A 27,691-nucleotide genomic window follows, 5' to 3' on the forward strand; every position below is an offset into this window, starting at 1 on the left:
GTGGCCACTGTTGGAGGTACTTGGTTATCTTTATTTGATGACAGTTTATGGGTGTAGTCACATAATAACTTCAAGAACTGAAAGAATAAGATTTTGCAGTTAAGAACTTTTGTATTGAAATATTTCTGACAACTACTTCTGAAAGATCTCTTTTTACAGGTTTGCCTCTAGGTAATTCCAATGAACAGTGTCTTGATGTCTGCAATTATATAATTTGTGGAACTGTATATCTACTTTGTCCTACTGCTCAAGTCAGTAGTGAGGATGATAATCGGTGTTAGTCCCAGTACTAATCCCTGGGGTATGCTGGTGTGACTAGCCTCCAGCTTAGTGCCATTCACCACAACCTCTTCAATCCAACAGTGCAGCCAGTTTTCAGTCCACCTCACTGTCCACTGCTTTAGTTGGTAGTTCATCAGCTCATCTGCATATGTGATGGTAGATGTTGTTGAAAGCCAGTGTAAAGGTGAACAGTATCCACTGCTCTCTCATCAAGGTTACTTGCTTCAACAGCTTCCCTCCACTCAGCACTGGTGAGACCACATCTGAAGTGTAGTGTCCAGTTCTGAGAGTATCTGTAGCTCCTCAGTGTGAGGGGTGGTGTTACTGGAGAGAGGCCAGTGGAGAGGCCGCTGAGATGATTAAGGGACTTTCTTCATATGAAGAATGGCTGGGAGAGCTGACACTGTTTGGCCTAGAGAAAAGAGGGCTCAGCAGGATCTTCTCAGTGTGTACTTTTCCCTGAAGGGAAAGTGCAAAGAAGGCAGAGCCAGGTTTTTTCAGGGGTGCCCAGTGACAAGAAGTAATAGGCACAAACTGCAACAGAGGATGTTCTCTCTGAGCATCCAGAAACACTTTTTTATTGTGAAGGTGACTGAGCACTGTGTGGGGACTGAGTCTCCATTCTTTGAGATATCTAAAAGCTGTCTGGACATGATCCTGGGCAGCTGGCTCTAGGTGGCCCTGCCCAAGCAGGGGGCTTGAATAAGTAGTCTCCAGTGGTCCCTTTCAGTGTGAGCTTTTGGGGTTTTTTTAACGTTTGTTTAAATGTTTGTATTCCTGATCCTATTTCACCAAAGATAAGTCTTCCTTACATCAGATCTCAGGGCCTGGAATTCCTGAGGACAAGGCAAGTCTTGTCATTGAAGAAGACATGCACTACCAGTCTTCTTTTCTGTGTCCTTTGTCATTAGATTCCCTGGCCCCATTCAGCATCACTCACGCCTTGCCTTGGCTCATCTTCCTTTAGCTCCTGATGCACCTGTAGAAGCCATTCTTACTGTCCTTCTTGTACTTTGTCCCTTGCCAGATTCAGCTCAAATGGAGTTTAGCTTTCCTGTCCCCACCCTTGCATGCTCAAACGGGGCCTTGATTTCTCCTGGCCTTGCTTCCACCTCTTCTGTTTCTTTATTTGAGTTTTGTCGGCAGTGTCTTGTCCATTGATGCAGACCTGCCACCTTCACTTAACATCCTGCACGTAGGGATGGAGCATTCCTGAGCTTGAAAGAAGTGATCATTGAAGGTCTCACCTCTTTAAGATCTCTATAATGATGGAGTAGTAGCAGAATGATTTGTTTCTGCCCTTCAGTTTTCAATTGTGTACTCTTAGAAGAAGCAAAAGTAGTAGGCCGTTAGAGTGTATAGAGTGAACAGATGCCTCAGTTAACAAACACCAAGTTACCCTTGTGCATCAAATCTCTAGTTCCAGGCAGCTATATAAGATTTGTTTCAGCATTCAATGTTACTTTTTTCCCCTAAATACAACAGAATATAATTTATCATTTTCAAAAGTAGAAGGTGTTAGGCATATAGGTGCTTTTGTTGCATTTTTGATACCTGTACAGATAGCATTTCAGAATTTGTTAAAATGGTTCTGGTTTACTGCATTGGTAGTCACTACTCCTTATTCTGGTTTTAACATTTGTTTTTCCAGACTTTCACTGGGATATGATGAATAATCACTAATATGTTCTATCATTCTTTTGATAGAATGGGACAGGTGTTGATATCAATATTCATTAAGTTGTTTTTCTTACTTCTTCAAAACCAGTGATAAAATGGTCAGATCTTCCAGTTTTAGCTAGTTCTCTGCAGCTATTTACAGGCTTATTCATTCAGTTTGGTCAATTGAACCCTTGATACAAAAACATTTCTTCAATGCATCTGTATAGTTTCTTTCTTGTTGAATATGTTACTCAGAAATAGCTACTGGCCTCTGTCTAAAAGTCTGTGTCCCATTTGTCCAGGGTTTCTTTTTTTACATAGACAAAACTCACTTTTCAAAATAGGACTCACACACAACCTTCTGGGTCACTCTCCACTGCCTTGTACAGTCTGTGGCATCTGGATGGTCTGTGAGCTTCCAGGTGGCATGGTTAGAGGTGCTGGCATCCAGGAAACTGGTGACTGACTCATTTCAGCACTCTTATTGTGGAACTCTAACCTCTGTAAGCCAGCAGCCATTCTATTACTACTCCTGCTCACTTTGGAGGGTAACTGCCTGTGTTTGGATATTCCTTTCTTTGGAACCTGCCTTTTTCAAATGAAGCAGATCTTAGCAGGAAGCTGAGCTGTTTATGGATGAATTTCTTTCTCTAAGGAACTTTGTGCGCTGGGATAGTATTTTTAGACTTGCAGAAAGTAGTAAGGGTTGGCTGGTGAAGAAAGAAATGGCTGGTTACTTTGGATGACCACCTACAATGTGTAATCTTCTCCTTTGCTAGGCAGAGTTGCATTGATAGCATATTAATATATTAACTCTGCTTAAAATAGAGAAGCATCCATTCCCTCTGGACTATGCTGCACCTGTTCTGTCAGTCAGGAGCAAGTAAAACGGATGTTGTCAAACCAATTTGAGAAGCTCTGTGTGCTGATACAGTGTGTACACTGATAGAACTTTAAAACTTAGAGTTGCAGAAAATGACTGTTGGGTTTTCATGTGGTTGTCAGACTCAGATTGTATCTGTTCTCTGCCCCTATTTTCAAAAGCCAGCATTCAGGCAGTTATTTGTTCCCAGCTGATGCTTAGGAACAGTGGGCTCTGTAAGCGCTCATGAAATTACAATTTTTGCATTTGTCAATGCCCTATTTGAAAATAGAATTCCTGTTTTCAAGACAATGACATATAATATTATGATTTCCTTCTGTCACTGTAGGATGCCTGGCTTCTACAGCCTGTTTCTCTGGCTTACTGAGTTTTTGAATCCATGCCTGAATATAAAAAACTGGCCTGTTTTACTTTGAGTTTGAGAGTTGGTCTGAGAGTTGGTCTCTAAATGGTTTGGAGGCATAGTGTAGAGTTTCACATAATGATATGAACAGCTAAAAACTTTGCAAACTGTAGTCTTGAAGGCATGGTGTATGCCTAGTTTGAAAGTGGGAAGTTAGTTTTATTTGTTGTCCTGGGGTTTTACTGTAGCTCTCTGAGACACTGAAATTCTGTGCAACTTTGAGTAATATTTTACCTTCTGTAAAGATAAAGTTGTATCTTTTCCAGAGAACTCTTGAATGGCAGATCATGTTAATAACAAAAAGCTGGTTTGAGCACATTTCTGCAGACTTCTGTCCTGACTGTATATGACATGTTGGCCTAAGGCCTAGGGCATGAGTGGTCTAGTTTTGGAAAGTATTGCTGCTCCCAGAATGCATTTTTCTCTGGTGGATAGAGATTCACCAGTATCACCTGCAGCAAGACATCCAGGTGCAGCTTTGCTACAACATCTACGGTGTTTGTATTCAGTTCTGTCCTTTGTGTCTCTCAGGAAGAATTATGGTATGAGTAGAAGACATCTCTATTCATGAATTTGCCAGACTTGTAGATAATGATTCTATTTGTGGCAGCCGGAAACTCAGCTACCAGAACTGGGAATTGTAACACTAACAGCCAGTTTTGTCTGGAGTCACGCTGCTGGGTTTTTTCCCTTGTTTGAGATATATTCAGTAGGAACAACTTTTCTTCTTGGGCTGATGGATATAAGTATCATCTTACAAGTGTTGCGGGTGTGACTTGCTGGTTATTGCAATGTCCGTCTGTGGTCCTTTGTGGCTGAAAGAGACCTGGCAATGTTGCTGGCGAGGGACACGGGGCTGTGGCTGCGACAGCAGGCCCTGAGGCTGCTGCTTGAACTGGATTCTTGCTGTGCCACAGGAAGCCATGCAGATCTCAGATGAGATGGAAGGTGCAGGGTCTGCAGAGTCCTGGGACTGTTGGAAGTCCAAACTTCTGGAATCTGGCACAAGTGGATTGTCTGTGCTGGCTGTGCAGGATGAGATAGGCCCAGGAAACTAGGAAGGAAGGTACTTAGAAATAAAACCATTGAAATCTAAGTTTGGAGGGGTCAGAGGCAAGACAAGCTCAGGCTTCCTAGAGGTTTATAGGAAGATTATAGAAATCTTTCCAGCTCTTTTTCTGAACATTTTGAAATACTGCTTCTAGGGTCTGGTTACCTTGTGAAAACATACTGGTCAATCTTTCTGCCTTAATGCAGAGAGGAGGGCTTTGTTCAGAAAGTTACATGGTCTTCCTTGATATTTTAGAAGTGGAGTGGGCAATGTGCTTGCTCAGTAATGTGTGTGCTAAAATAAACGTTTAAAATTTTTCTTCTTTGGCTTGTGTTGTCACCTGTGAGCATACAAAAAGAAAAAAAAAAAAAAAAAAAGTGCTGCCTAGCAGTTCTCTTATCATTCTTCTGAATTGTGAGGATTACCGTTCTGAGAAGATGATGGCAGTTTACAGTACCTTATAGTCTGTATACATTTTGTTTATTACTTTATGAAACATCTGAAAGCTCAGGGATGAAGCTAAGTAACACTTAATACTGCTGTGCCTTTCCTGTTCCTTGGAGCCCAGTAAATGTGTATGTTAAAAGCTTCTTTATTTCAAACTACTGCAGAGTTTGAGTAAACACGGAGCAGACTGTAAGGTCTCAAGTTGCCAACTATGAATGCCGGAAGGTATGAAGGGGCTTGAAAAAGTATGCTACTTCATTTTCAAGGTCTAGAATAAAATGATCAGAAAACTGCCAGTCTTTCACGTGAAACTTCCAGATACCTTCTGGAATAATCACCATTTTAACCACTAGCTAGGGAGTGGGTTTAAGGCAGATGGGTTTGGAAGCCTTTCTGACAGTTGTTAAACCCTCAGTTACATCACTTATCAGGCATTCATAGCAGAAACGTCTTAATTTTTTTTTTCAATGTGCATAGCTCTTAAATGTTGTCAGAAGTTCCTCACCCGTCAAACAGTACTCTTTTGGGATTTAGAAATGCAGAGTGCTTGGTCTGCCCCAGGTGGCTTGAGGACACTGAAATTGCAGTGAATTGAAATGTAATCATAACGGGGCTTGAGGGCTGTGATCTCTTCTATAAGGGTTTGCCAGCAAAAGAAGCAGCTCTGTAATAAATGTATTGGTAAAAAGTTTCTTTCAAGCTTTTAAGGAGCATCCCCAGAGTATTTCTTATCAATTGCATGGCAGTAAATCTGTGCACTGCTGCAATTTATACATTGGCAACCATTGTACAACCTTGTATAACAAAGCACACAACTCTCCTCGAACTTCACATGGGATGAATATATATGGAATGAATGACAGTAATGCTCATTCATTATTTCCACAAATGAGCAGTGATAGTTTTTTATATATGTGTGTACAATGAGCTGATGTTGCTCTGCAGCCAGAGCAGGAAGGCAGGCTGGGTTTACCTTCTGTGTGGGTAAAAGAGCAGCACATTCTCATGGAGGTGGAGTGCCCCTCTGAACTTTTTGCCTTCATGCAACCATGATCTATATCAACATGATTTGTCCAGTGTCTTTCAGAAGTGTGCAAGGCACACAGCATAATTTAACAGCAAGCCCGTTAACTGGCATAACTATCCCCACGTTTTGGAAAGCTTAAGAGGAGGTACATAAATACCCCATGAAATTCTCCAAACTTGTCTTTTCATTGTTTGCATTAGTTTCTGCTGTGGTTCCTGGCTGCAGCCTGGGAATCCAATAAACATTGCTGTGTCGGGGGCTTTCCCTGACATTCAGGTGGTTTCAGGGTCCTTTGCTCCCCTGCACAGCTCTGAGCCACGCCAGAGGAAGAGACGGAGTTCTCAGGTTTAGATTTTTTAATGTTGCATACTTCATTTATTGTTTCTTATCTTACAATTTTCTCGGAGTCCGACAAGATGTTCGCAGCTGCATGGATTCCTCACGTCTCCCCCCGAGCTGGGTTGTCCTTATCTTTTATACTAATTACTACGTATTTCTTGTTTACTATTTCTTACTAATGTCTATCACTATTACTAAAAAGGTCATCTTTACTTTGACCCAATTCTAACTAACTACTTTGTGCCATATCAATGCAGCAATGGAGTGAGGGAAGGAGAAGAAGAAGGAGACAACGCCCCAGATTCTCCATCTTGTCCCCATTCACTTTAATGCTAGGAACCTAAAACTATTATTTTTTCACCCTGTGATAAGCTAAACTACTATTTTTCACATTCTTGTGGCCTGTAAACCTTCTCTCAGTGTAGGAAGTTTTTCCTATGGACTGAAATCAAAGCCAGTGTCTCTTTGAGCTCTGGGCTGGGGTCCCAGACCCCCCTGCCCAGGTCTCTGACCCTCCAGGGCAACCAAAGGAATGCCCTGGACTCCAACATTGCTGGACCATATTTTGTTTGTTGTGGTCTGATAGTGGTCCTAAACTCTCCTGGTCAGGGTGAAGTGCCACCAGTACTACCTCTGACTACATCTTTAAGGAATTCATCTGCTCCAGAAGCTTGATGGAACAGCTGTGCTTCATACTCTTAGCTAGAAAAAAAATGCAGCAGTTAATTTAAAACTACTTAGAATCCCTTCTTTAAGGACAGGGTATTCCAGGAAGCAACATCAAACTGTAGCTGAATTCAGATACTTATAATTTCAAGCACAGTTTAATTGTGCGTACTGGGTGGTGTCAATTCAGTGTCCAAATTTCAGCAGTGGTATTGAAACCTTCAGCCAATTTAAGTTGGTACAAGATGTGAATGTATAATGAAACTCATTTTGAGGGCAAGAATTACATGTGTTGCCACGTAGCCTAGAACGAGTCTTAAAGCTTGTGAAACTTGTTTTTTGCTCTGGATATCATCTTTCCTTCCTTTCTTTCATTCGAGTGATTTGCAAGAGGTTTGTTGTAACTTTGTGTCCATATTGCAAGGTCTCTGTGGGTAGTAGGTTCCTTTCAATGAAATGTAGGCGATGTATCTGATGTTACATCTGCATCCCCTGGCTGCTTGGGGGAGTAACTTCAATATGAGAACTAGTTACATGAGAAGGGTGCAAGGGCTGTCCCTTTATAGGATGTGCTGCTATGCTGGGACTGGAGATGTGCTTTGTCAGTATGATGGCCCTACGTAATTATCTCACTGGAAGGGAGCTGTGTAGGAGGCAGTAGTAAATCTTAATGGAGTTGCAGTATGTGTAGAAAGCAGAGGGTAGGCAAAGGTGTTAAAGCAAAAACTAAGCTGAACTGAGAGGAGAATTTTTCAGTGCATAGCCATAATTGTGGCCCCAATTGCTACTAGGTTGCTTGAGGGCATTCCACTTACGTGGAATTATTGTTGCAATTAACCAGTAGTCCTTGGCATTAAGTGTCTTCAGCTTTAAATCTCTTCCTTTGAGACAATCCAGTTAATTGGAATATATGTTATTGCCTAGTTATGTGTTATTTATGCTATTGACTATAATGCAATTAAAAAAGAACTTTAAAAAAATCTACACAGTGATACCTAAGATTTTTTTTTTTTTTTCTTTTCAGCCAGGCTCTGTTCCTTCTGCCCTAGCAGAAAGAACTACTAAATTTTATTAGTAATTCTTTCCCCCATTTAAAGAGGTGATGCCTCTTTTTTGTTGATTGAAATTACTATGATTCTTAATAACCAAGACAGAGCTATGTGAAATGTACATTTTGGGTTAAAACACAATTGTCATGGAAATATATACTTGAATAGCATCATCCTAAAGTCCTAATTGCATGCGAGGCCTTGCCAAAATTTTAAAGCACGTCAGCTGTCTTCAACAGGGACAGAGCATCTGCTCTTAGCTGTTCACTCTGTAGCAATGTATTGAGTGTTACAGTGTTTTGTTGCACCTGTATTTACATAGTATTAATTTATTTTAACTTGTGCCTTCATAATCACCAGTGTGACTAATTTTTTTACTTTTGTAAAGTAGTCTGACTAAGCAAAATACAGGAAACGGTGATGGCAGATAGGTCCTAGTTTTTGATCTCATTAGTCATCATTAATATTGAGATTTCCATGAAGACACTTGGTAAATGTTCCAGCATGGCCAAGGAGTGGCTGTCTGAAATGACATGCTGAAGTGATTTTGAGCCTTGCTAGCACATTGCAATGGCAAATAGAACAGGTTGTGTTAAGCCATCACAGGATCTATTTTTGAAAATCGTGGGATATTTAGATCTTTACAAAGCTGTTTAAGTACAGCAAAGGTAGCAAATACTTACTAGTTCATGTCTTAGCGCTTTTACCTAAGCTTTGTGCAGTCTGTATGTGCACAGGATAACAGGTAAAATCAAAGTAACTTTCTAACTATAAGTCTTTTGTAGCTATGAGATACTGGATAATAAATATTTTGGTCCATATTAACTTTTCTGTATTTATGGTTTTACCATTTGGGGACTTTTCTTATGTGAGCAGTGGTAGGCTAGATCTAGACAACTAATCTTGTTCTGTATACTAAACTCTTTCAAAGTTTCTTTTATATGTTGAGGGTGTTTCCTCTGGGATTACACTGCCGTAGCAAACAGCTCTTCCAGGACAAAACATGTAAGTAGTGTTCTCACAAACAAACAAAATGTATTTTACATCTGGGTTTATTGAAGTATATGTCAATCATGTGACTGTCTTATGCCTTAGTAAACAGCCCATATGAAGAATTAGGTAAAAAAGATGGTCTAGCTGAAAAACAGATGCTTTGCAAGAATTGGACTTTTGTGAATAAGTATAAAAGCAAAAATCTAACAGTATTTTTTTATTTACTTAGTTGATGTTAACTGTTTTTAAAGCAGTGGCATACATATACTGTAACTGAACTTCGACACTTCCTGTAAGAAGATAAAGCATTCATTTGGAAGCATTAAGAACATGGGCATACATTTCTAATGATTTTTTTTTGCCAGGAGATGGTGGATGCTGTTCAGGGCAGTTCTTTGTGGATAGGAAGATATGAGGGAAAGTAGTAAGTGGTTTTTAATCAAGAAGATTGTGGAGGAATCTGTGACTTTGGGGGGTCTTGAAGCAGACACTAGAAAGGGAGGGGGCAATGGTGAGCAGAACCTCATAAGATGGAACTGGAAAAAAACTGCAGCACGTAACCAATATATGTGTGTTCCAGGCGCTCTCTCTTCCTGCAGAATGTGTATCTGGATCTGTGGGTTGCTGCTGGAGATGGCTTTCTCGACTTGATGTTCAAATGAAAAGCCTAAGCAGCTGGCCTATATTTTGTATAGAATAGAGTGTTCAGATTAACTAGCAAGAAGGGACTGCATTTGGGGGGTGCAAGTTATTTTGGGAGAGCAGAAGATCCTAGGGCACTCTGTGTTAGTTTTTTTGTGCATTGGGCTGATTCTAAGTACAGCATCTTGCCACGAGCAACACGTGTACCAAAGCTAGCTCTTCAAGGAAATTGTGTGGGTTATGGTTGAGGGAAACATAAATTCACATTGTATTTTAAGTGGAATGCAGTCATAAGTGGGAAAAAATAGGGGTTTTTCTATTATTAATCTTATTAGTGCTTTCTTTAGGTCATTTTTGTCAGCATTGTCATCGGTGTTACAGAAATACTTCAGATCCTGTTTTAAAAAAAGAAGGCTGCCTTGTTATTATTCCTCTATACAATCACAGAAGGTCCAACTTCCAAAAGACTTGCAACTTAAACAGAAGAACAGAGATGTGCTGGAGAAAGAAAATACACAAACAGTGAACTGCAATGACATTTGTATTTAGAACAACTTTTGGAACAAGTTTGTAGAGGAAGTGGAAGAAAAAGGAAAAGGCGGTCATAGGAGAGGAGAATTAACAGCAAGAAGAGAAGGGGTGGTGTACATCAAAGGTGAAAGAGCTGGGGGGAAAGGGATTGAATCAGTAACTAATTAGTCATTTATTTAGTGGGAACATCTAGATTAATACCTTGGGAGTGATGAGAATGTTAATGTGGTTTCCAAGTGACATGATGTAGGTGGTTTTTCAGAAGAAAACATAGTGTTCATTGTAAATGTATAAGCTGAATTTTTCTTAAAGATCACAGATCTCTTCCTCAGCCCACACTGTTCTTGCACTTCTTGATTTCATCTATTTGCTATGAAATGTATTTACCTTTTTAGCCCCAGTCATAAGATTCAAGTTTAGGAGAAAAAAACCAAACTTGATCAGTGGAAGCAAAAGATCACATTCTGCATAAAACTGGTCATATCAAGTGTAAAACTGATGTGTTCTACATACAGATTGGAGAGCTCCATTCAGTTGCCTATAAGGATTAAGCTTGTCCTTTAAGACCCTGGCTTCTTAACATATATTGATATAAGAGTTGATGCACTTCCATCTCTGAAGCAGAGGGGAAAAGGACTTAGGCTAGGCAGTCAAACTAGAAAAAGAAATTGCAAGCTTCATTTGTGTGCATCCCACTCATCTGTCCTCCCTTTTGATGCAGGCAAGGAACATATCCCACAGCCACCTACAGTACTCACCTCTTCCTGCTCTTTGCATGGTTTGAGAATTCCCTTGTTTTTTCCTTGTCTGCCCTTGTTTACCCATATGTATCCTTCTAATACAGATTCTAGATGTGCACCCCTCTGCCATCTGTGCCCATATGTGCCAAGTAGATGCATGGAGTGGTAACTATTATGTAATAATGAGAACATAATGTAATTAGCATCTGCAAGGATCTGAATTAAAGAAGATACAATGTTAAGATACTGCATTGAAATGTACTGAGTCCTTGAAGCAAAGTTAAACTTGGAGAGGTAACTCTTCCTGTGGGAATTCCTAAGTTGTTTGGTATTGTAAAAGTCTGGCAAATTTTTGGGTAGCTGGTTTACTGCTCTGTAAAGTAAAAAGTAACAGCTGAAGCAAATAAGGCTTGTCAGTTCTCTCTGCTGCTCAGTTTGTCCTGTTTCACCCATCAACTTGTTGGATGTTTTCAAACAACTTTGGTGGAGTGGGAGGACTCTACCGGAACTGCTTGCTAGAGGAAGAGCTGTGTTGAGAATAGTTCACCTGCTTGGCCTGTTTGTCAGGTAGTGACCACGTGTGCTGGTGGTTTTGCCCAACATTCACAGTTATACTGAAACCTGCAGAGGAAATGCTGCCTGGATTGTGTGGTCATGTGGAGAGGGAACAGAAAGCGGCGTGGAGTCCTGGAAGAGACTAGGAGGGTGACAGAGCACTGCAGGGAGTCTGAGGCCACTGGAAAAGAAAGTGAGATACACATCCAGAAGAAATCAGCCTCCATGTAGTCTGCATCATGTAGGATAAAATTTTTAATCCCAGCACAGTTAAAAATTAACACAGTGTTTACTTAGCACAATGATCACATTCACAGTTTTGTAACATAGGTTGCAAACTTGTATTTTTACCCAGTTAGAGAGAGGAAGAGGTAGAGGTAGGTGTCTTTACAGTGCTTAATGATAGATATTTTAATTTTTTTTTTCCTGTTAAACATGACTGTAGCTCTGTGGAGTGCTGTGATGAGCTTCTTAGTTGTCATGTATATGTGAAAAGCTGGGGGGGTTGTTAATGATTAAATGGAATTTTTTTTCTGACCTATTATTTGGAAGGATCTGTATTTTATCATGCAAGCTGGCATTGCTTCCATAAGGAAATGTGGTCCTGTGATGAAGTCAAATTCTCTAATACCATAAGTATTAGGTTTCTTAAATACAATGCTAAAGGAGGTTGTTTTTTAAATAGAACAACAAAAATGCATTCACTTGGTGGCATTTCTTTAGTACTTCTGGGGTTTTGTGTGGACTTCTCATGGTTACCTTCTAAAGCTGTTAGATGAACGTGCTCACTTTTTAAAGCTGTAAGTCAAGAGGAGGCATATTTTACAGCTCATTAAAATATTATTTTTGTGTGTGGTGTGGAAACCAGTTCAAAGTCTGGCCCAACACAAGTGCTCTTTGATATTGGTATTAGAGAGGGAGATGGATCATTTACCCCCCTCACTGCCGGTTTTGGCATGATTCTTTTTGTCAAGCCAGCTGATACACTATATTTGGAAATGTGGCTGTGTTCTCTATTACTAAGCTTATTCATCATTGCTGTCAGTGCACTTGCTCTTTGGAGAATGCTTTCAGGAATTTTCAACAACGTTCATTTGAAAGGAAACATAGCATAGTACTTAAAAGCTATTCACCAGAAAGCCAAACTCGGAAAGAAAAAAAACCCAAATTACTTTTCCACTGAAATGTGTGATGCTTCTTCAGACATTCATCAAGTTTGTGGTTCATCTGAAGGATTTTTTGCTTTGCTTCTCCCCATATAGTACAGCTATATTTTACATAGGTATATTTTAATATGTATTTATTGCTTCTTCTGTTGTCATGCGGGTGCTGGGAAGCACCCCTTCTTTTCATTGCTGTGCCAAAAAGAGGGTTCATACTTTGTTTAAAGAGGGTTCATACTTTGTTTCTTTCTAAACAATAGTTTAAGTCACTTGCAAAAAAATATACTTTTTGGCTGAAATTGTATTTAATATTGAAAATATAATGTGGTTTTTTTTCCCTGAAGTTACAAATATTTCTTGGAATTCTGGATTTTTTTTAATTGAAATTTTACTCTAGAATCTGTTTCATGAACTGAATTACAAAAGGTAATTTAACAAAGGAAGCACACTTACTTTTTCCATATTGGGTCTCCCGCTGTCATTATTACCCCTCATTTGCTGGTTAAATACAGCAGAGCACTCCTTAAACTAAACTTTCTTCCCAAACATGAAATTGGATGAAATGTTCTGTTAGATTTCATAAGTTTTGAAAAAACATTCATAATCTATTTTTAGATTATATATTTTATAAGATAAAATGTGTGACTTTTTAATGGTACATAGACTTCACTGTTCTGGTATTTGGAATACATTTTCTAGACATCTATGTATAGCAGCAAATCCTTTCAAATTATGGCTCTTACTAAACAATACAGCTGTCAAATGTGTTCGGTTTAAATAGTTATATCTGTTTCGTGTAACTGAACTCTGAATGAAGGTAAGTATGTAGGAAGTAGAAACCTGTTTTTCTGATTGGGAATTGGATCAAAAAGCACAGTTTTGATCAAAGTAGATGATTCCTTAAAAGGAAGCATTTCCTTAACCAGATATCTCAAGATATCAGTCTAATGGTTTTGTTGGGGTGTTTTTATGTAAGAGACTTGCTGATTTAGTCATGCATGCAGAATATTTTCTCTGTAGAAATTCTGATGGCTAAGAAGCAATAGTTAGGATGCATGTATCAAAGGAGAGAGCAGAGATACTTACAGAGCTCATTTCATATTCATATACTGGTAGCAGTGTACTGAAAAAATGCATTTCTGATTATGGTGCCGTCAATCTTACGAGTTGTGTTCAATGAGCTTGTTTTTTTCTATGGTATGTTTGCTGTGTGTTATTTGAACATCAGTAGTAGCTGAGACATCTCTTCTATTAATCTTGAATTTCTTACTTATGTAGACCAGATTTCAGCTAGATTTTTGGTTTTGGCCTTTGAAACAATATTCATCTAGGATGGTAATACAAATACAAAGCATTGTTCAAATTTTCCTTTTCGTTGTATTTAGGAAGCTGAGGTTCACATGCTCTGAAATCAGCTTTTCCTTTAGACAAAATTCTTGGCAGTACTTTCATTGGAATAATGGATTTTTGCTACTAACTTGTTTCATACAAGGAAAAATACAAAAATTAATGCTGACTGTGTACCTTATTTGAACAGCTTCATGTATCACTGCATTGTTCTGAATCAGTGGTGGCACTTTTCATGTCTCCATGTATAATATGTGCACAGTTTTCTTTGGTTTTTTTTCTTCTCATAAATTTACTGGTTGATGTTTTTATTTCAAGCAGATTATTTCTCTCAATACAACTTTAAAAAAAAAGTGGAAAGAAAAAAGCCTGCAGTATATTGTTAGTTGTGTATACAGAACTTTTGCTAATATTGTTTTTCCCCAATTTATTGACCAATTAACTTGCTTCATTCTTGGAAATGAGAAAACAAAATAATTTCATTTTTTCAATCTACGTATCTTTATATCAAGTTACTCGTAAGTATTAACTGTAACTTTTATCATGAAATACACAGCGTGTGAGTGCTTTAATTTTCTGATGATTCTAAAGATTCAGGGACTTGTGCTTAGAGAGAATGTAGAAAAGATTTGTATGAATCAGCACAGAACTGCATTGTTCTTGCTCTTAAGATTTTGGACTCCATCTCCAATCTTGCTGTTGGATCCATTACAGACCTATCTGACTTGATTCTTCTTAAGAGCAGAAGAGTCTAAAATAACTGTTTCAGGATAGTGTACAGGAGAGGAGAGCACTCAAGTAAATAGGTGATATGCAAATAAAGCCTTTGTGAAGGATGTACCATGAGAAGACTGCTGGAGGGTAAAGAAAGAAACAAACCAGAAGGAAAGACTGTATAATGAGAAAAACACGAAAATAAACTCTAAATTAATTTTTTGTTGGTATTGTTATTCTTTGTCTCACTTGCTTTATGCAGGTTGACCTTTTATATTGGTCCTATTTCCTGTGAGTACTATTATAAATTCAACCTGGATTACATAATGAGTGTTATTGCCCCTTCATCTGAGCTGGAAAATATTAAGAAATCTCATATCCAGTGCAGCTGTTTGTGGTAGAGCAACACCTTTCAAGAGGCTGTCCAGTGTTCATTCACAAACATCAAGAGATGTGATCAGACACTGGTTCTCACATTGAATCTCTGGGATCTCTCCTTACCAGCTACATGTGTGGGCTTTTCATGGTTGAAATTGTATTGGGAAAGTAAATGATGTGACTCAAGGGGGATGGATAAAATTAAGCAGCACAGGTGGGTTGTTTGAGCCTCTGACATCTGTCTGTCAGAGTGCTAAAATCAGGGTATATGGATATGCCCCAGGACTTCACAGTTTCTGTCTACTCAGAGCTACTCTTGTTCTTGCACTATGTTTAATGACAGAAAATGAAAAACTCAGTTTCTTTGCCTTCTCTTTGGAAAACACCTTATAGTTTTGCCTTTTTTCCCTTTTATGAAGTGTTGCTTTTCAGTCAGTTTTGAGCTCCTTTAATTTTGAGTTAATAAGTTAACAATGTTAACTTGCTTCCTGATCATTCAAAGTTACTATTTAAAATAAACCTTGGGTTTGGTAGTTTCTTATTCACTCTAATCTTAAAGAAAAAGGAAAGCAGCCAGATTCTATACCTTTCCTACTAGAATTTTTCAGCTGCTGGTCGAAACATTGCAGTATTATTATCAGTTTCTGAAGAACAAAACTTTTTAGTAGCATATGAGAGGAAACATTTAATTTTGGGTCAGCTAACTGCACTGACCAAGGATAAAATGATTCCTTTTATATATACGGAATGCTCAGAACACCTGGAGCACAAAGCACTGCTTCTGTATGGTGATTTTTGCATTTTATGGATATTTACTGTGCAGTGTGTTGTAACTTAAAGCTGCTATGGCTGTGGCGATCTTGATGACTTAGGTACATGTTTGAAGTCTTTGAGATGTCTAAAGTTGTGGACATGATGGTCTCTCTCCCATCTCACTGCAAACTGGACATAGAATCTTCTATGCTGTACAGGGAGATATTATTTACTGCATAGACTTCTTATAGATGTGAAGACTTCAGTTGCAAGAACATGTGAAATTGTAGGGAAAAAAAAAGTACATCTGGAGATTGAGAGGCTCCATTTTCTGCTTTAGTTTCAAAGTTAAATCAGGTTGCTTAGGGCCTTGCCAAGTCAAATTTTTAAATTCTCCAAGGTTGCTTGGAGATGCTGTTAAATCTCCATCCTGTTCAGTGCTCAGCCATCTTCAGGGTGAGGCTTTTCCTTATGTCTGTGGAATTCCCATTGAGGCATTGTGTGTCTGTTGCTTGTTGAGTTTTTGCTGTGTTTTCAACAACAATAACAATTATACAACAGAGAGGTGAATTTGCCTTCACCTGTTATATAATTCCCTTTAACATAAAGTGAAGGCAGTAGCAGACTGCTTTTCATCTCCAGACTGAAAAAAATGATGTATTTCATCTTACATGTTAGCCCTCTTAGTGGCCTTCCTCTGGGTGTGCTCCAGTTTGCCAGTACCTACTGCTCTGTGTGGCCCAAAGCTGCAGTACTGGACTCATGGCCTCACCAGTGCAAGCAGAGGGGAATAGTTGCTTCTTTTAACCTGCTGCTTATGCAGCTCAAACTGCAGTTGGTTTTCACTGGTTTATGGGTGCTGGTTTTTTTGTTGAACTTGCAGTTTCCTAGTCTCCAAATCCTTTTCTGCAGAGCTGCTGCTGGTCCAGTCTGCAGCTATGATGCTAAATATGATCTTTTCCTTCCCAAATGCAGGATACTTTGTATAACTTAACAAAGTCACTTCTGGCTTATTCCTCCAGTTAGCTGAGATCCTTCTGAATGCTGGTTCTGCTCTTCAACATGTTGCTGCTTTCCCCATTTTATATCATCTGTAAATGTGCTGAGGATCCTTTGTGGCCTAGCATCCAAATCTGGTGATGTTGGCCAGTATTATCTCCTGAGAAATACTGCACCTGATCAGTTGACATAAAGGATTATGGACCAAAACTCTTTGAACTTCATTATTCAGGGAATTTTTTGCTTGCTTATTCAGTCCATGTCTCCTCAGTTTGACAACTGGGGTGCTATGGAAGATAGTGTTAAAAACCTTACAAAAGTCAAAGCACTGGCAACCACTAGTTCTCCCTGATCCATGAAGCCACTTACTCTTCTGCTTAAGGCAATGCAGGGTTTGTCTTTAGAAGTCTCTTTTCTGATCCCGGTCACTTTTATGTTCATCATGGCTAGAAATAACTTCCTTTTAGAACTCATTCTACATTTTGTGCAGCAAATGAGGTGAGACCCACTACTTTCTAGTTCTCAGGATTCTTTACTCTCTCCTGCCTCCACCTTGCCTTTCAGTTGGATTTTGTTTAAGTTTCTAGTTTCCTGTCATGAGCAATTGCCATGACTTTTCAGAGATGGTAGCCACCAGCCTTCCAGAGACATTAACTAACTTTTTCAGTACTTTGGATGTTTCCCACCTGATTCCTCCGTACTTGCATAGGCCCAGCTTACCTACGTAGCTTTTTGACTTGGTAGCTCCTCTCCCTCAAACTTTGCCACTAGATACAGAAACATGGTAAACCTGATAGCAGCCCTTGCTGCAACCATGCCCGAAGTGTCTGCTGTCTCAACTTTTTCTGTACCTTTCATCTCTAGGTAGCTTCCTGATTTAGCAGCTGAATTACTTTCCCCAGAGTGTCTTCTGCTCATGGAAAAAGCTTTTCTTCTTGCCTCTCACATTCATCTTCAATATCAGCTCCAAACAAGCTTTGGCCTCCCTCCTTCATCCTCTCCTTGCCCAGACAGTGAGTGCATCTATATTCTCCTCCAGTTGCCTGTCCCCTTCCACTTTACCTGTGTTTCTGTTTCATTTGAGCTCTGTCAGTGAGGAGTCAGCTGGCCTCCTGATGAGCCTGCTGATTTTCTTTCATGTTGGGAAGGCTAGCTCTGTGCTCAGAGAAGAGAGCTCAGGAAGATGACTGGCTGTCATGGACTCGTTTGTAGCTCCAAAGTCATTCTGCTTACCATTCCCTGAGCAAGTCCCAGCTCTGTCTATTGCAGTGAGTCCAGTGTCTTTAGTCTGCTTTTTAAATTCCTTTCTTTTCTTTTCTCAAGACTTACAGTACAGTTTCACAATTACTGCATCCAAGGCAGTTGACTGTCCTATGCGTGAGCAGTTCTTTCTTATTCATGAGCACCAGATCCTGCACAACCCCTCTCCTAGAAGCCTATTCAGTGCCAGCATCAGAAATTGCTCCCAGTGTATGTGAGAAATTCCCTGGATATTTCACACCTCACTACACTGCTGTTCCAGGAGGTGTTGTGTGATTTAAGTCCGACATGAGTACAAGGGGCACTGAATGTTGGAATACCAGCCTAAGATGATGCTCCATTTACTTTGGGAACTGAAAATAAGTTTTCTTTAACTAGTTGCCTTGAATCACAAGAAGCTGCAGCAAAGATATACAGATGGTATTTTGATTTTCTTTTGAAATGGAATACTTAATTTTCAATTAATTTTGAATTACTATGTAACATACAGTCAAAATACTAATTCAGCTGCTATTGGCCATGTAGCTGATGAGATCAAATAACCTGGTTTTCTATAGGCTGAATACTTTGGAATCCATAATATTTGTTCACAACTAATCAATTTGCATGTGATTCAAATAATTTTTTCTTTTTGTCTGTAAGATTTATAGTTTCTAATTACCTTGAAGTAATTAATGTACAACTATATGAAATATTGCTTCAGATTGCGCTGTATGGCTCTTACATTCAGGCCATACAAATAATACTTGCACATATATATGTGCGAGAAAAAAATTCTCATTCTTTTCTTTTTTACATGACTCGTAGAAGAAGATCTTGTTCATTCATACTTATATTTTGTTTCATGGTAACTGGTGACAGAGTGCTTTTTAATCTGTTTTAGTTAGAAGATGGGGAAGAAGAGCCGAGTGAAAACTCAGAAGTCAAGTACAGGAGCCACAGCGACAGTATCTCCAAAGGAAATGTTGAATCTAATTAGTGAATTATTACAAAGTAAGTTTTGTTTTTGTGCCTCTGTGGGAAAAGGGATGGGGGCAAACCACTCAAAAGCATTTTCTTGCTGAGGCCAATGAGTTGTATTTTTTCTGTAAGTGGCCAAGCTTCCTGTTTTAGAGTGCTTAAAATAGTAACTCTGAGATACATACTAAGCTATCTCTGTTAATTTGTGCCATCATTGCTTATTTAAATGTGTATATATTGGACAGATCATATTTGTGGCAGCATTTGGCTTTTCGTCTGAATGCAAGTATAAATACTGGGTGAGATCAGACTTTTAAATAATTAGATAACTTGATATTGAAGCTTTGTCAAAAATGTTTTCATTGTAAACTTGAAGAATTACATTGTTTCCTTTATCACTTGAACAGTACTTTGAACTGATACTAGAATAGGGAAATTAACTATGGGAAGCAGTAATACAAGTCAGTTCAACCGCACAGATATTTTTGTTGCTTAGTTAAATTTTTTGTTGTTGTTGCTGTTTGTTATCTTTTTGTAGTGCTTAGAGCTTGTGTATAGACCAAAGATTGTTCCACTTGTTGAGGAACTTGGAACTCATCCATTATTTCTAGTAAATATGAAAAGCAGAGCATAATTTCATATAATAATGCTAAAATACTAATGACTCTTTATACTGTCATTAGTAACTGTGCTGTGATGCAGTTCTTTTTGAAACACAAGTCCAGATTTTCATATTCTGGACACATCTAAATGTTGCCTTAGAAAAATTAAAATTTTTCTTCCCATGAAGAGGAGACAAGGAGTTGGCAAAGCAGTTTGATGCTTATGCTACAATTGGCCTCTGCTTTGCTACCAAAAATAAAATGTAGATCTAATTTGCTAAGCAAAGACAAGTATCAGCTGTTCTTTTTGTCAGGCTTCCATATTTTATTCAATGTTTCAATTTTTCAAATCAGTTGTGCAAGGTAATCTTCAGCTGTCCACTTGGATTTACATGGCTTAGATCAAGAAATCCATACACTGACATTTAGAATATTGGCAGAGACACTGTGGATGTAATCTAAAGCTAAAGCATGGCTTTGTGTTCCTTTGCTTGTCCCTCCAGTACTTGTGCATCCATGAAAACAGTATTGACTAGGCAGGTCAGATGTATGTACCAGCAAATTTCTCAATTAATTAAGGTATGCTCTGTGCTATTATTATCTGCTTTCATTGCAGTAAAAGTGGTGGCAAGCAGGCTAATGTAAACAGAGAGGTTTGCTTGAATTATTGAAAATAGACACTTTTTTGTTGTTTGTCTTATCTGAGATATTATTTACGTATTAGTCTGGTTGTTTACCTTTTTTACTTCCAAGCTTTTTAGACATTTGCTATTCCTTACATCTGAAAGATATCAAAAATAAAATAAGTTATACTGTGAAGGTTTTAGAAGTCTAAATGAATTACCTGTCACATAATGGGATGTTGATAACAGTGGAGCTTGTTTTACTTGCCATGTGAACATATTTGAAGGACAAATAGTACTGGGATTCTGTTAAATTACTGCGAAACCTTAATTCTGAGGTTAAAATATGTATGTATATGCGTGTGTGCATATATATATGTATATTATGTACTTAATTAAAGAAAACACTTTTATTTCCAGAATGCAGCAGTCCTCCCCCAGGTCCTGGTAAAGAGTGGGAAGAATATGTACAGATCCGTTCGCTAGTGGAGAAAATCCGCAAAAAGCAAAAAGGTAAAAGTAAAACACTTGCAAGTGTTTCTGAAATGTTCAGGTGGGCTTCACCACTGGCATTAACCATTTTAATACTCAGAATTCTGAATGATTATCACAGACAGATGATCCTGTGAGAATTCTGTCTGATAAGTAGAAAAAGGAGCTTGAAATTGTTTTCTCATCACAATCTGAAGGACTAGAAGTAAAAATCCTTAGAGAATAAGAGGCCGCCTTGGTTCCTGATTGCATGGTCTGCTGCTCTGTCTCTATAAATCTGAACATTCTGAATTTAAATTTGTAACTGTTTTACATCAAGACTTCAGTGGATGTTGAAACAGTTTCAGCAATAAAACATCAGGACATCAAGTGATGACAAAAACATGTAAATGCACAAAATAAATACATCAACTAATAAGTCCAGCTGCTTTAAATGATGCACATAATCAAAATAAAGAAATTACATCACAGTTAATGAGTAATTTTATTGCCAGTTTTCTGAAGTTTAAGGTATGCTAATTTTTCATACTAGACCAGATTTCTTCTGTTATGCTCTGTGACATCTTGCTGTTGATCACACTTTTTTAATATTAATTTTGTTATATTTGTAGGCACGCTCTAAAAAATGCTATTCATATAAGTTTTAGTAAAATTGACCTCTTTTATGACTGATGTATTTTAATGACTGGGAAATAACTTTTTAAACTTGCAATGAGTAGATTTGGGCTGGACATACCTGAAAAAGCCATAAACAATTCTTTATTCTCTGGTATTTATACAGTAACAGCAAGAAAGCCAGACTACATATAAATGGACCATGACTAGTTCATGGTGTTAATTGATAAAGCAAATACTTCAGAGGCTTGAAATTCCCCTTTCACACCTGTTTTTAATATATTTTGACTGATGCATAAAAATCTTACTTCATGAAAGGACTTAACAAACATCTGAACATCAGTTTTTGGCAGAGGGTGTATGGAATAATAAATGATGCTGTTTGAGTGACTGCATTCTGCAGTGATGTAGACATGAACTTGGTTTATTTTTTAACTGTGCCATGACTTCTATAAACTTATTGTACATGCCCAGGTTTTTTATGATGTAATATATATGTTAAAGTGAGTCATAATCCAGGTTAATAAGAGCAGAGTTAGCATTGGGGTTGGCCTCTTTGCTGTATCCTTCTTCTGAACCAGAAAGATCAAACTATCCATGGGGAAGGCGCTGCTGGCAGAGATGGTAGAATTATCAAAGTATCATGTTAATAGAGCATATTTTTTTCTTTGGAAGATACAAAACCTACTAACCACACTGCTATTGACCTACAATTCTTTTTCCACATAACATTTTTTTTGTACGTAGTGAGTAGGAATGGTACGGCAATTTTCAAAACTTTTTTTTTAGTGGAACATAGTGGTTAATACTACACAGTTTGCTAACTTAATAAAGGCTTGAGACAGTTAGACGGGGAAGTTCCTGTTGGGAGCTCTGAGATGTACAAATTAATATGCATTGTCAAGAGTATTATACTTTGTGCTTTCCTTGACTAGAACACGGGGTTGCAGAATGTGAACTGGAATGATCTTCGATATAGAAAACTCTTAATTTGAAAACTGAGTGTTTTTAATTTCTAAAATTTTCCTTGTTTGACTCATGAGCAAAATCTTAAATAAAACTACTTTTCAATATAGTTTTTCATCAGTACAGCTATATTTTGTTCCATATAGAAACAATTTATTCCCCAGTGGTGCTTATAATTCAAAGGAGCTGGTCTTTATTTTCGTTTGGAAAATTTTGGGAAATATTGGACCACACTGTATATGAGGAACAGAAATAGAATTTCAGAGATGCTTAAAGAATGGTCAGAAATACAGGCTGGATGTTAAAAGCCTCCAGTAGTCTTCTACAGTATTAAAAGCTGGAAATCAAAAGAGCAAAGTCTTGTACAGTATAAACACCTATCGAGTTCTGTGGAAACTATGCATCTAATCTTACCAGGTTTGTGAGGTCATTATATTCCAAAAAGTACTTTGTGAATACTTTATAAATTTTTATACTGCGTCATCAAAGACAAAAGTTTTAAATGATACTTGCACTTAACTTCAGATTTGATTGGTTCTGGGCCTTAAAATGCAAAATTTGGAGGCAGGAGGGGTTATTTTAAATACACTAATGCTACTTCCCTAAAATTATTTTAATCTCAAAATGTATTTTATTCCCTGTGCTTAGCCAAAATATCTTTGGATGTAAAGTCTCTTGCTGATGACATTTTGTCACTCATAAAATGGCCTGAGCATTCTGGGGGCTTTTGGACACTTAATATGATCTGACTCTAGAGTTTGGCTTGAAGAGAACACACAGAGGCAAAGAAATACAAAAGGAGTATTACAGAGAGATTGAAATGAATTCACAGTAAAGAGGAAAACTGAGGAAATGAATGAAGCTTGTGATTTCACTGGTGGACCACATGCCTCTAGAGAAGCAAAGTGTAAAAATTTGGATTTGCTCTTTGATCTCAGGAGGATCCTTAGATATTTTAGATCTATCCTTAGATATTCTAGTAGATCCATATGCTACAGGAAAAGGCTAACTGCCTTGTATGTGAAAGAGGGAACTCAAGAACTGCTTGTCATCATTTGCAGTGCTGAATTAATGAAATTACACCTTGCCTCTCAAATTCTTCTTTGTCTGTATCAACATGTTGTGGTGATTGCATTTATCATTGATATTAGGATTGGAAATATTTTGGCTTTTATTAAAAGGCAAAGAGGAGTAGAATTTCATATTTCATTACTCCTCAGTTGCATTTTTAAGATGGTGCCAATTTGGCACAATATTGAATTTGATGAAAATTGGGCATGACATTTGTATAGTATTGAGTAACATTTAACAAAGACCAGTTCTGACTCAGCTACTTCAAAGTAGCACTGCTGTGTGATAGCAAATACATTGGCATCTGTATTGAGCTTTTTTTATCTTTGTGGATACTCTTATTTCTGCATTTGTTTTTCAATAAATTGTGTATATAGGTTTGTCTGTTGTCTTTGATGGAAAAAGAGATGACTATTTCCCTGAATTGATAAAGTGGGCAACTGAAAATGGAGCATCCACAGAGGGTTTTGAAATAGCTAACTTTGAAGAGGAGGGATTTGGTTTGAAAGCAACAAGAGAGATAAAGGTGAGCATGTGAACATTTGACTTAGATTAGAAAATTGTGTTTGGAATGTAACTGCAGAGCTCTGAAATGCTCACCCTTTTCCCCCTTTTAACTGCTTATGCTGTTCTGAAACTTTACATACTGAATCTCTGTGTACTTGAGAATAACATTATTGATAAAACTGAGTATTATTTTTGATGACTATTGATAGTACTAAGAATTTTTGGTCAATATTTTTTTTCCTTTGTGTTGCCTATACTCTTTACTTAATCACCAGATTACTCTACCACACTGATGCATCCCTTTATTCCATGTTTTCTAACTATTTAGTCTCTTCCTTCATGTCCCTTTTAAAGAACTGAAAAAGTTTTTGCCTGAAAAAGAGGTATTTGCAATGCCTATTTAGTCTCGTCTCTTCTTCATTCATGTTCCTTCTTTTAAAAAATTGGGTTTTTTGTCTCAGAAAGAGGTGCGTGCAATACCTATTTTCCAGTGAAAATTAAAAAATCCCCAAATTATAATAATTGTAAGGGATTCTTTTTATCATCAGATAAGGAGTATAGACACACATAGAGCTTGCTAACTGTTAAAAGGTAAGTTTTTAAAATTGTCTTTCCATTCCCATTTTGTAGGTGGGAAACAGCTTTGAAGACCATTCAGCTGTTGTAGAAGGACTATTAGAAAATGAGCATAGTATAATTTAAGAGCTTCGTTAGCACACAGTTAATACACTGACAGAAATCCTGAACAGTTCTTCTAGAATAAAAGCTACCAGTATGAAAAAACTCTACTGTGAGAAAGAATGTGATTATGTCATTATTAACAATATAATGTATCTGGTAGCTTTAAGGTTGTGTTGTGTGTATTAGCAATTCCAAAATGGAAGGGCTTTATTTTGTATCTGAGTGTCTGTGTTTAAAGCTTTGTGTGATGCAGATTGAAACATTTGGTTACCACAATATGAAACACAAGTTGTTTGTTGGATTTGCAGTGGAAGAGACGGAAGAATTTTGATTCAGAATAATTTTGATTTTAAAAAAGTCCAATTTGTAATTTAAAGCTGGTGTATATTTGAGACACTTGGCATATCATATAAATGCTAACTGACCCTCTATTGCATTTCTTTCCTTTCTGTAGGCTGAAGAATTGTTTCTGTGGGTTCCTAGAAAACTGTTGATGACGGTTGAGTCAGCTAAAAATTCAGTCTTAGGTAAGAGCTCAAGGAAGTTCTTAAGAAAGAAATTAATATTTATGGAATCTTTCAGTAGGAGACTTTCTTTTTTTAGCTGATCTTTTTTATTACAGGGCTTGCTTATCATGCCAGCCATCAGGTTTGGAATACTTAGAAACTTGAAGTGTCAGTGGAAAGAATTTAATTTCCCGGTTAGTTTCTGGCTGAGTACACTGGATATCTTCCACAAGTGTCTGTGTTATTTTGAACACATATCATGTAGCTTGTATAATACTTGGAGATAAAAATGTTCTGAGGTATTGAGAATATTGTTCTAGTTTTGTCGTGCAGTCGTACACAAAGCATTTGCTGTCTCAAAAAACATGCAGTATAATACAATGTAGGCAGCTAAATATTTTAAAAAGCCTGAAAATCTTTTTTTTTTTTTTAATGGTTAAGTGCTTACCTATTATTTAATCATGTTAATTTGAAGTCAATCTAGGATAATATTTTCCATGGAGAATCAATTTAGTTCCTCACCTTTCTTGATTAATTCAGGATCCCTGTATTCTCAAGATCGAATTCTTCAAGCCATGGGCAATATAACATTGGCGTTCCATCTCCTTTGTGAGCGAGCCAACCCCAACTCTTTCTGGCTGCCCTACATCCAGACTCTCCCCAGTGAATATGATACCCCTCTCTATTTTGAAGAAGATGAAGTACAGTATCTTCAGTCAACTCAGGCCATACATGATGTTTTTAGCCAATATAAAAATACAGCTCGACAGTATGCCTATTTCTACAAAGTTATTCAGGTAAGAATCTCAAATACAGTGTATACATGTTGTTTTCATGGTCCTTATTGTGGGATGTGTGAAAGCAGTGATCCTGAATAGTAGTACAAGTACATTGCCCTTAAAAGTCTGAACCATTAAAGCAATTTCCTGCTGGTTTTTTGCACCACTATTGAAATTTTGCAGTTCAGTAGGCTTACGGATATATAAAAATGTATTTTGTTGGTTGAGGAAAGTGATTACTGCCCTTTGTTTAAAAATGGGTGGTGCTTCTTCTGGAATACTGCAAAAGTTTGAGCCCACCAGTGCAAAAGATATCTTGACAAACTGGAAACTTGTTGACCAACTGAAATGAGACCAGAGGAGGGCTATTAACATGTAATTTTCTTCAGCCCTTTATCTGTATGGGAGACTAAGGGAGCTGGACTTGTTTGTTCTGGGGAAAAGGAGATAAGCAGTGACAGGATCATTCCTTTCATCTTGCTACTGTTAGCCTGTCTCTAGAAGTTTGCAGGTTAGAAACTTTTCTACATGACCTGCAGAAATCTACAATCTATACCTCTATGTTTCTTTGAACAATGTGTAGTTTATACTTAACAAAGTAAAATTATAATTGTTAATTGACAGAATAAACCCAATGCATATGTTGTATTTCCAATGAATGTGGATTAACTGTTGTTTTCTGTTCTATTTAGCGTAATTATTTTGATTGCTTTCAAACACAAAGATAAACCCATCTGGTAACAGTTAGGGTATGGAGAGGCTTGAGATGGGTGAACTTTTCATTGTGTTCTGAAGTAATGATTTAAACTGAGTTTCTAACAGAACTCTGTTATTCTGACTAATATCTAGATGAAATGTTGTAAGTGAATGTTGATGTGTTGTTCTCAAGGTAGTGCTTAATGTCCAAACATCCAAAGCCTTTTGTGGCACAGTCTGTATAAAAAAAAGTATGGCTCTATGCACTGAGTCTCCCCAAATGTGTGATCCTGAGACATTTTCTTTGGCTATGGGAGAGGTCAGAAGACACAAAGCAAGTCTACTCTCCTTTAGTGTTACCAGAGCTCCAAAGCTTTTCTATCAACTGTTTTAATTCAACAAAAGTTACACTATTTTGTGTAGCAGTTTGATGTTTCAAGAACTGAATGTGTTTCAAACACATATTCAGTTTACGGAATATAAGGAGCAGAAAACTGAAGCAATTGAAAATGATGGGTGAAAGTCAAATCAAATGCACAAGCTAGGAAAAGTGGCTTTGATATCAGAAGGAAACTGAATTCTTCCTTCTGGATCTCACACTTCAGGAAATGATAGTTCAGCTAACTTTTTCTTTCTGTATCATATCCTAGACTGCCAGTCCACACTTGGTCTTCCAGCCTTCACTTACTTTCTCAAAATATGCTGCCTGATCAAACAGAGCTTCCAAATGCTGTGCCTTAGAACATTTTTTTCACCCTAAAAAGGTCCACTGTTTTTAAGAAGTTATTAGCAGAATACTGTGGAATATTATCCAATTCTGCTACCTGCTATTCTTGCTCTTGCAGTTCTTTTCAGAACTGGATCATCTGAATCAGCTGCATTATAACTATGACCAGTCCATCATTTTCACTGACTAATCCTACACTAGTAGTATTATGTGAGAGGTTATGTGACTGCAACATTAATTAAAAAAAACCCAACTCTAATGCAGAATGATCAGAAAACTAGATTTTTTTTTGTTCTCCTGACAAATGCTTTTATTGCTTGTGTTCTTGTTAAATATCTTGTTTTATAGCTGTTTCACATTGTTGAACTTGAGCATGAAGGTAGATCAGGTAGGATTCATTTGCTTTATTTATTTTCCTTTGTAGAATTAGAGGTAATAAATACTAGTTAAATTTTATGTGGTTTCTGGTTGTTTGGTGCCTTACTTCAGCACTGCCATGTAACCACAATTTCAGCTGAACGTTTCTTTACTACTATTCAGGAAATACTACTATTCACATTAGAAAGTCAAATAAATTCAGTT

General features: G+C 37.7%; 1 protein-coding gene across 3 annotated transcripts in view; it reads left to right on the forward strand.

Moving 5' to 3' along the window:
- The window catches only part of SETD3 (SET domain containing 3, actin N3(tau)-histidine methyltransferase), a 62,317-nt gene that overhangs the window by 4,823 nt on the left and 29,803 nt on the right, over window positions 1-27,691 (forward strand). For all 3 annotated transcript variants that reach the window (XM_040067091.1, XM_040067093.2, XM_040067092.1), the window contains 5 exons: window positions 18,768-18,877; window positions 20,490-20,582; window positions 23,591-23,739; window positions 24,856-24,928; window positions 25,448-25,704. In XM_040067091.1, coding sequence (XP_039923025.1) covers window positions 18,775-18,877; window positions 20,490-20,582; window positions 23,591-23,739; window positions 24,856-24,928; window positions 25,448-25,704 — 675 coding nt within the window. In that variant the 5' untranslated portion in view covers window positions 18,768-18,774. The remainder of the gene's footprint in view (window positions 1-18,767; window positions 18,878-20,489; window positions 20,583-23,590; window positions 23,740-24,855; window positions 24,929-25,447; window positions 25,705-27,691) is intronic.

The sequence above is a fragment of the Hirundo rustica genome, chromosome 6, assembly GCF_015227805.2.
Source record: "Hirundo rustica isolate bHirRus1 chromosome 6, bHirRus1.pri.v3, whole genome shotgun sequence".
NCBI classification, from domain to species: Eukaryota; Metazoa; Chordata; class Aves; order Passeriformes; family Hirundinidae; genus Hirundo; species Hirundo rustica.